This window comes from Bison bison, unplaced genomic scaffold, assembly GCF_000754665.1.
Source record: "Bison bison bison isolate TAMUID 2011002044 unplaced genomic scaffold, Bison_UMD1.0 scf7180017864215, whole genome shotgun sequence".
In the NCBI taxonomy this organism is placed as follows: domain Eukaryota; kingdom Metazoa; phylum Chordata; class Mammalia; order Artiodactyla; family Bovidae; genus Bison; species Bison bison.
The window spans coordinates 2844289-2854378 of NW_011494787.1; the positions used below are offsets into that span (position 1 = coordinate 2844289).

The window sequence follows — 10090 nt, forward strand, 5'->3', positions numbered from 1 at the left end:
AAGAGCACTGGAGTGGGGTGCCATTGCCTTCTCCGACTATTAAAGAGATGACCAATTTTGTGGAGGGATTTTTTTATTCCTTCAAAATACAAATCTTTTCTCTGATTGTTATAAAAATTTTGTTATAAATAATAAAATTTTGTTATAAACAATAAAAAAATTGTTATAAAAATTTGCATTTTTAAGAGGGGGAAGAATTAGAAGATGACAATAAACCATAGCGAACCTAGAGGAAAAAAGGAGAGATGCTGTACTTATCTTATTGGGGGAAATGTAGGAAAATGTAACTCAGAAACTATTTGAGGGCATCAAATACATAGATGCAGACCCCTGAACCAAGGCGTGCCCTGAGCAGGTCAGAGAGACATCAACCCCAATACTTCAGCAGAAAAAGCAACCCTGGCGTGTTGTCTGCAGAAATACCCTGATGGCTGCATGCTGCTCCCGCCACTAATTAGGGCTGAAAACTGGGATGACTTTGACTTGTCTTTCCCTACAGCAGACACACAGTCAATTCCACCATTGTTTTCCAGACCAAGGCATTTGGCACTTTTCACCTGTTTGCAAGCTTTTACTTGAACCATTTGATGGTCCTTTGATTTAACCATAAAGGCAGAGACTGTGGTCTTCTTAGTAACTCATCACACAGGTGAAGGACCTGAGCACCACACCCAGCTGCAAACTGTCACCTGCCTTCTCCTGACTGTGGACTCCCTGGGGACAGGCTGGCCTGGCCTGGCTAAACTGCCTCTGCCCAGACTAGGGGAAACCTGGTTAAATGGTCTGATTATTTTCTTGCTTCATAAGAGTCAGACTGCCTGGATTCAAATCCTGGCTCTATCACTTTGTAGCTCTGTGAGTTCTGGCAACTTATGGAACCTTAGTGACCCATATAGGCCACGGGGATAATAGTAGGGTTATTATAGGAAGCACATTCGGTGATACATGCAAAGCACTTAGTACAATGCCTCTTCGTAGGAAAGCACCTAATAAATTTTAGTTGCTGTCATAATGAAGCACTTGCCCTATTTTCCCAAAGCCATGTTAGCCAGATCAAATCTGTACGAAAAAGGCTATTGCCCGTGAAGTTTATACTTTCCCGTTTCTAATAATGTCAGCTTCCAACGATTTATGTAAGATCATTCATATGTATTAACTCAACTTGGAAATGTTGGCTATTTTGTCTTTCTTCAGAAAAGCTTATGTGAGGATGAAACCCCATCACTTGCATTAATACGTATCACCATTGATGTGTATCCTGTAGATTTCTAATGTCTATTTTATGCATGTGTGAAACCAAACCATGTAAAAGCAGAATTTAGGCGTTCCTGCCAAAAGGAAGTGAATTAAAAGGAGAAACAGAGCCTTTGCGAGGAGAAAATTGTCCTATCTCTCAGCCAGTGTCAGAATGTGGAAATGTTTACAAAATGCTCATTAAAAGAAAAAAGGATTGCAAGATAGAAACAAAATCTGGTGCGTAGTTTACACTAGGGAGATAAGAAAGGCTAGGCCCCTATGGGGGATTTGTTATCCAATTACTGCAACCTGATTTTTTGGTTGGGGGGGAGAGGAAGAGTGGTAAGGGGGAGGGGGAGAGAGGGGAAGTTTCCAAACTTGTCTCCAGTGACACGAGACATTTATGCTCCGCGAGATAAAACTGCCACTTAGAGCCCCAGGAGCGCTAAACCTTCCTGGGTTGGCCTGGGGGCTGGAGCAGAGTCATGGGTTCCGTGGTCCTGCAGCTGTGCACTCTCTCCTGCCTGCTGGTTCACTCGGTTTCTGGCAACCCTATCATGAGTCTGGAGCAGTCGCCCCTGGAAGAAGACATGCCCCTCTTCGATGATGTCTTCTCAGAGCAAGATGGTGTAGACTTCAACACACTGCTACAGAGCATGAAGAATGAGTTTCTCAAGACATTGAACCTGTCTGACATCCCCATGCAGGACTCAGCCAAGGTTGACCCACCAGAGTACATGCTGGAGCTCTACAATAAATTCGCGACGGATCGCACCTCCATGCCATCGGCCAACATCATCAGGAGTTTCAAGAATGAAGGTAAGTGGAGATTTTACTGATTAAATTTGGCTTCGAGTCTTCAGAAGTGGTGGGTAAATTTACAATGAGTGGAAATAATACAGCTAAGAGTGAAGACATCTATATAGGGGTATGTGTACATAGATATTCCAAAGCAATGCACATTTTGGTCTATACTATTTTTATGGTCATTTTCCAGATAGTACTAAAAGGTATTAAAGAATAGCTTTTTAATCCAGTGCCATAAAGTGTCTACCATTTCACTATCATAATTGGCTCTTTGAAAAATTTCAATTTTGACAGCAGGTTAAAAAAAATATTAATGTTGGTCTACCACTACACCTTTGTCATTTTCCAGATAGGCCTCAGTCCCATTTGGCTTTTAATTGACTCCAGGTTTGTGAACTTCTACTTCAAATGAAAAGGTTGAAGAAAAGACAAAATACAGAGTTGTGATTTGTGTTTCACTCAAACTTTGAGTTTTCATTTTGTGACTTGATGTAAAAAATATTCAAACAGGATGGAAACTTACATTTTAGAGATTCTTCCTAAATTTTTGTTTTGTTTGATGTGACATGTAGATCCTTGAAGGCTCAGTGGTAAAGAATCTGCCTGTAATGTAGGCGATGTGGGTTCAGTCCCTGGGTGGGAAAGATGCCCTGGAGGAGGGCACAGGAACCCACTCCAGTATTCTTATCTGGAGAATCTCATGGACAGAGGAGCCTGGCGGGCTGCAGTCCCTAGTGTTGCAAAGAGTCTGACACGACTGAAGCAACTGAGCATGCATGCGTGTATATCCTCGAGGCACTGGTTATAGTTTCCAGGAAGTGTGCATGTCCAATTAATGATTCAGCTTATTCTATGTCTTTATGAAGAACAATGCACAAACTTTAAATTTCATGGGAAAAGTGTGTTTTCTCCCTCTAGATCTTTATTCAGTACTAAATCTAATGACCCAGAAAGTTAATCCTTTGTTTAATATGGTGCAAGTAATCAAAAAAAAATTTTTTTTTCTAGAATCTATGCTAAAAGCTGTGGGTCCAAAAAACCTAATTCTCTCATATTTACCAATTATTCTTTTATAGTCATTAACCAGGTACAAAAGACGGTTTAGGTAGATGTTGGCCAAATGTTCTTGAAAGCGAACAGGTAGTAGTAAAACAGGTAGTAGCTCAGAATTTGGATTTTTGAGACAGAGTTGACTTAAGAGATGTGGATATTTAGTTTAATTTCTCTGAATCCCAATTTTTCCTCATCTGTAAATTGAGAATAATATACCTACATAGCGGGCTTCCCAAATGGGGCTGCTGCTGCTGCTGCTGCTAAGTCACTTCAGTCGTGTCCGACTCTGTGCGACCCCATAGATGGCAGTCACCAGGCACTAGTAGTAAAGAACCCACCTGCCAATGCAGGAGACTTAAGAGACATGGGCTCAATCCCTGTGTCAGGAAGATCTCCTAGAGGAGGGCATGGCAATCCACTCCAGTATTCTTGCCTGGAGAACCCCATGGACAGAGGAGCTGGTGAGCTACAATCCACAGGGTTGCAAAGAGTCCGACACAACTGAAGTGACTTAGCAGACACGCATACATACATATAACACATTGAGCAATTTCACAAAGAGGTCATGAGTAAGAAAGTACACAACTGCTATGAAGTTCTGAATGTCAGTTATTGCTAATGAATTCCTCAAATTCTAGGCATTGGAGGAAGTATTGAATAGGTATTGCTCAGTCCTAGAGAAACTATTTGGTTTAAAATGTAGGTGACTGCCAGTTTCAAATATTTAGTAACATTGGAAATGAGACTTCATAACATTTAGTAACATAATGACAATGACAAGTTGACACTACAGATTCATTTTGGGTCAGTCTGGATTGAAAATAAACAACCTCCTTCGCTATGAAGACTTCCTAATGTTTCTGATTACTAATCCCTGGGCAGCTGGCTCAGAATGTGGGTGGGAAAGTGTTTGCATCCCTGGGGAAAAAAGTTTTTTCAGTTCTCACTTCTGTGGAGGATTTGGATGATCTAGGTCAGGAAGTGAAGTTTTCAGAGCTTCTTATTACTGAAGATCAGCGAGGGTGGGAACAAACCTCTCCATGAACGCCCCTGCTGCCCGCACTTCTGTCAGTCCTCGGGTGAAAATGCACAGCCCGAGGTCATGAACCCCGCACTGCGCTCACCCTGTTGGCGTTATTATCTTTCTTTGATTTTCTGCGTTTGCTCAGTGCAACTCCCTAAGAGGCAAAGACCAACAGAACAAAATAAAATTTCCTCTACATCTAACCAATCAGGGAAAAACAAGAGCTCCTTCCAAGGTGGAAAAACACGACTTTATTTCCTACCACTGCTTTGACCTCATCTTGGAGAAGTCAGTTCTCTGCATTGAGGCTTGATTTCTTCCAGAATCAGATGAACAGAAGAGAAATACAAGCATTATAGAATCATTGCAAGAGCTAGATAAAACAGTTTGCAAAACACCTGGCACAGGAAATTTGCTCAACAAACCCTAGTTCCCTTGCCTGAAATATAACACCATTATTATCACTGTATTTGCACAAGCACAGTGAATGTATTTTTTTATACCAGCTCTATTGAAGCATAATTGACATACAATAAACTTCATATATTTAAAGTGTATAATTTAACAGGTTTTGACTTATGTAAACATCCATCAGGACCATCACCACCATCCAGATAGTGTGACCATACGCATCATCAGTGAAAGTTCCTTTGTGCTTCTCTGTAAACACTTCCTCCCACAACAGTGAGCTTTTATTGTGTGCATTTTTTAAATGGATGGAACACTAGTCTATTTCCTTATTTTGAGTTTTCTCATGTTTCCTGTCCAAGGGGAGTGAAGCTTCCTCCATTCCTATGGTAGGGTGGGGGGAGGCGTCCAACTACCAAATTGCTCGATATATTAAGGACACATATCGTGCCCATAATCAGTTTGGTTTGATGCCCAGAATCATCAACTCATCAATATTTTTTAAAGTGCTATCTCCATCACAGTAGATTAGGGGCATAGAAGGGAATTTAAATTGTGGTATCTGAGTAGGATGTCAATCTGTTAATAGTCAGGAGGATCCACTTATAAAGACAACTGAGAAACAAGGACGTGAATGGCAAGGTCAAAGGAGAGATAGACAGAGTAAGCACTCAAGTTACCCAAGGGAGTGGACTTCCAGATAGGGAGGTGAGGAGAGGAGGGTCTTATAGGGAGGGTCACAGCTAGATAGGTGGAGAAGAGGGAGTAGACCTTTTCAAGGGTCAGAAGAACATATCTGAAGGTGCAATAGACAGTAAAGCAAAGAAATGTTTGGGCAAGTAGTGAAGATATCAGTCTACTTTAAATAAGAGACTTTGTTTAAAAGATTTGTTTAATCTTTCAATGAATATTAATTGATAAATTGCAATATTCCATGCTGCTGGCGAAGAATGGGGGCTATGACTGGGTCAACAGATTAAGACCTGATTACAGTCCAGTTTTGACAGCCATGCTAGAAAGTCTAAATTCATTCCATTCACCTGTAGTTCTCACTGGTGGTGTATGAGAAGATTTGGGGTGGTGCCCAGAGGAAGCTGTAAATCATGCAAAATGATTATTTATTTTTGTTAATGTGGATTGAAAAAAAAATCCACGCAACTATCATCTCAAACCTCTCATTTCAAGAATAGAGCTGCTTGGGACAAGTCTAAAAGTTAGTAGGAAAACAATAAAATCAAATTAAATATTAAAAAATACAATCTGGCATAGGGACCTAACAGAAATCATGAACTGGATATACAAATGGGAAAAGGTTGCCAAAGATGATGGAGATCCCTTCAGATGGTGATTCTGAACATTTTTGGCATCATGGAACACTTTGATTGCAGACAGATGCCTTTAGGGATTCATCATAGACAGGTGCTAGCTGGGGCAAACTACTTCCCTGGTGGCTCAGATGGTAAAGAGTCTGCCTGCAATGTGGGAGACTGGGGTTCGATTCCTGAATTGGGAAGATCCCCTGGAGAAGGAAATGGTAACCCACTCCAGTATTCTTGCCTGGAAAATCCCATGGACAGAGGAGCTTGGTGGGCTATAGTCCATGGGGTCGCAAAGAGTTGGACATGATTGAGCAACTAACACACAAGTGTACAAGATTTGGACACCTATAAAATTCACATATAGGGAGTCAACATGATAGTATCTGGAGGTGTGCTTCTAAGACTAAGGGACCTTTAAAGTTTTATTTCATGACCATTCTGAATGTTTCCTATGTTCACAAAATCAAGGGCAAAATTAAGGCAACCAATTCACCCTCAAGGTTCATTTTCCCCCATCCTTCCTTACAAAGGACCACACACTCCAGATTCAACTGCAGTGACTCCCTTAGTGTTATGGCTATCTTGTTGAACTTGTTAGGCTTTGGTGTCTAGAGCAGGGGTCAGCAATTTTTTTTTCCTGTAAAGGGCCAGATAAGTAAATATTTTAAGTTTTGTGGGCCATATGATCTCTGTTGAGACTATTTAACTCTGCCATTGTAGTGCAACAGTAGCCACAAACATAATGCAGAAATGAATAGTATAGTGTAGTGAAAGTCGCTCAGTTGTGTCCGACTCTTTGCAACCCCATGGACTATATAGTCCATGGAATTCTCCAGGCCAGACTACTAGAGTGGGTAGCCTTTTCCTTCTCCAGGGAATCTGGAATCTTCCCAATCCAGGGATCGAACTCAGGTCTCCTGCATTGCAGGTGGATTCTTTATCAACTATCTATCAGGGTGAACTTTATTTCCAAAAACAGGTGGGCCAGGACTCCCCTTGTGGTCCAGTGGTTAAGAATCCACCCTCCAATGCAGGAGGTAGGGGTTCAGTCCCTGGTCAGGGAACTAAGATCCCATATGCCTAAGCCAAGTTTAAAAAACAGATGACAGGGCCAATTTGGTCCATGAGCTAGGTTTACAAACCCCTGGTTAAATGGATGTTTTTCTGGAAGGCCCTGACTATGTGAAGGACTCCATCCATAAGTACAAATATGAAAAGCCATGACAACCTCATCTCTGACAAGTTTCAAGCAAAGAACAACCACACACAGCTCATTTGATAACTCCTCACTGGTTAGAAAAGTTTTGCCTGCACAATCTCCAAGGACCCTCCCAGTTTTTTAATTCTGTGACTGATAAGCTAGGGGGGCCCTCCCAGTTGTGTAATTCTGTGACTCATAAGCTATGGGAACCAGGCTGGGTGTATCTTCTTTCATTCATTAGGGGGCCAGTTTCCATTTTAGTCTTGGCAGCTTAAGGTGGTCTAGCAGTCAATGCTTGACCTTCGGTACTTCCTCTTAGAGAATGCCAACACTGTGTTTGTTTTCACTGATTTCCTTCATTCTCTCTGTGTGGAGAAAATGGACAGGCACTCTTATTGCATAAATAAGCATCTGTTTTCCTCTGCTACATGCTGCAAATCTGATTTCTTTTTTGTTTTTTCCAGATCTGTTTTCCCAACCAGCCAGTTTTAATGGACTCCGAAAATACCCTCTCCTCTTCAACGTATCCATCCCTCACCATGAAGACATCATCATGGCTGAGCTCAGGTTGTACACCCTGGTGCAAAGAGACCGCCTTATATATGAAGGAGTGGACCGAAAAATCACCATTTTTGAAGTACTTGAGAGCAAAGAGGACCATGAAGGGGAAAGAAACATGCTGGTCACAGAGTCAGGGGAGATCTATGGAACCAACAGTGAGTGGGAGACTTTTGATGTCACTGATGCCATCAGGCATTGGCAAAAGTCAGGCTCATCCACCCACCAGCTGGAGGTCCACATTGAGAGCAAACACGAAACGGAGGACACACTTGGCAGGGGACAGCTGGAAATAGACACTAGTGCCCGGAATAAGCACGATCCTTTGCTTGTCGTGTTTTCTGATGACCAAAGCAGTGAGAAGGAGCGGAAAGAGGAACTGGATGAAATGATCGCCCACGAGCAATTCCCAGAGATGGACAACCTGGATTTGGACGGTTATTCCAACGGACCTGGGGAAGAGGCTTTGCTGCAGATGAGGTCGAATATCATCTATGACTCCACTGCCCGCATCAGAAGGAATGCAAAAGGAAACTACTGCAAGAGGACCCCGCTCTACATCGACTTCAAGGAGATTGGCTGGGACTCTTGGATCATCGCTCCACCTGGATATGAAGCCTATGAATGTCGTGGTGTTTGCAACTACCCCCTGGCAGAGCATCTCACCCCCACAAAGCATGCGATTATCCAGGCCTTGGTCCACCTCAAGAATTCCCAGAAGGCTTCCAAAGCCTGCTGTGTGCCCACCAAGCTCGAGCCCATCTCCATCCTCTATTTAGATAAGGGCGTCGTCACCTACAAGTTTAAATATGAGGGCATGGCTGTCTCTGAATGTGGCTGTAGATAGGAGAGGAATCCTGTGGCTTATTTAATAACTGTAAATGTGTATATTTTGTGTTCCTATTTAATGAGATTATTTAATAAGGGTGTACAGATCATAGAGGCTTGCTGCCTTAGGGAATTTGACAGGTCGGTTTGTTGTAGGAAATCCATGTTTTACTCTACAGTCGAGTCCCTTCCAATCTATTTTTCTTTGGACTTACCATGTCCTGGCAATGCCATCTCTAACAGCAAGGGGCAAGCCCACACTACTTGCCTTCTATGTCAATTCAAAAGGAACACCGCTAAGCAGAAATACAGTGTCAGGAGAGGTAGATATTTGTGTATGTATATGTGTACATAGATAAGCTTATCAACCCTTTTGGGTCTATAGGAGCAGATTCTACTCACACGCACCATCAAATGTGTATATCTTAAAAGCCAGTGGGAAGGTCTCAGTCACCTCTTCTCTGAGTAGGATTTACATCAAGATAAATTGCACCAGGAATTTAACATCCTAGAGCTATTATATCTCTTCAGTACTCTTGGAACTCTAGATGCAGCTTTGGTGAGTTGAATTTCTGTCATTACTCAGAGAAGCAAGGCCTGGTAAAGAGGCTGTACATTTGAGGGGAGGGCTTGTTTGATACAGAAACCAAAGGCCTTCAAAGGGCAGTGGCCTTAAGGGACAATAGCAAGGAAGGAGCCCATGGGAGACTAGTGTGCTTTCGAAGGTGGTGCCTTGTCAAGAAAGGAAAGCAGGGGACTTCGTCTGTTCCTGAGGTGATAGAAGATTCAAGGCCTTGTGTGTTGGCCTTTATGGCTACAGAGGGGGTGGGAGGTGGGAGAGACTCCTAGGGGAGGAGGGGCAAAGAATAGAGATGTCCCAGGACTGTTTGTAACAGTATGCTGCTGCTAAGTCACTTCAGTCGTGTCTGACTCTGTGCGACCCCAAAGACGACAGCCCACCAGGCTCCCCCGTCCCTGGGATTCTCCAGGCAAGAACACCGGAGTGGGTTGCCATTTCCTTCTCCAATGCATGAAAGTGAAAAGTGAAAGTGAAGTCGCTCAGTCGTGTCCGACCCTCAGTGACCCCAAGGATTGCAGTCTACCAGGCTCCTCCGTCCATGGGATTTTCCAGGCAGGAATAATAAGCAGGTCTAATTGGATAGTTAAATATTTTGGACAAAATAAAATTATCAAAGACCAAGAGAAGGAAATATCAGAAGGGATCTATTTGTTGGACTCTTCACTTTTACTCTTTTCTTCACATTTTCTTCTTGGCCTCTGAACTTCCGCTCTTGCTTTTTCTCACCTTTTCACTTCCGTCTCTCCTTCTGCCCAGCCCCTTGTGTCCTTCTTCCATTCCTGTGTCCCCTGTCTTCACTGGCCTTCATTGCCCCTGCTGTGAGCTGAAAGAGGACGCCTAAAAAGCATTTGCTCTTAGGATAGGAGTTAGTGCCTTATGCCGAGGTTTCCCCCTGATATTTTAGTTGAATTGCTAATATATAAGATTTTTGTTCATGAAGAATACTAAAGTGTAAGAAAAAGAGAACCAGAGTCAAAATGAACACACTTAAACAAATGAGGTAGTAAACAGACACACAACCAAATGACTCGAAAGCCAAGCTGGAATTTAGAAATCAGCTATGGTAGAAACCCAGG

The 10090-nt window shown here is 42.6% G+C and overlaps 1 protein-coding gene across 1 annotated transcript; it reads left to right on the top strand.

Annotated features, from left to right (window-relative positions):
- The first annotated feature begins 1636 nt into the window (after positions 1 to 1636).
- On the top strand, positions 1637 to 9371 carry BMP10 (bone morphogenetic protein 10). The gene is made up of 2 exons (XM_010845318.1): positions 1637 to 2055; positions 7513 to 9371. Exons 1-2 carry the CDS (start codon positions 1722 to 1724, stop codon positions 8451 to 8453), a joined length of 1275 nt encoding a protein of 424 aa, XP_010843620.1. The 5' UTR covers positions 1637 to 1721; the 3' UTR covers positions 8454 to 9371.
- Positions 9372 to 10090: the final 719 nt, after the last annotated feature.

Bases quoted from the DNA above. Each gene is read 5' to 3' on its own strand.
- BMP10 (XM_010845318.1), top strand. From the start codon at position 1,722: ATGGGTTCCGTGGTCCTGCAGCTGTGCACTCTCTCCTGCCTGCTGGTT. The intron at 2,056-7,512 runs GTAAGTGGAGAT...TGTTTTTTCCAG, and splicing joins CAGGAGTTTCAAGAATGAAG to ATCTGTTTTCCCAACCAGCC.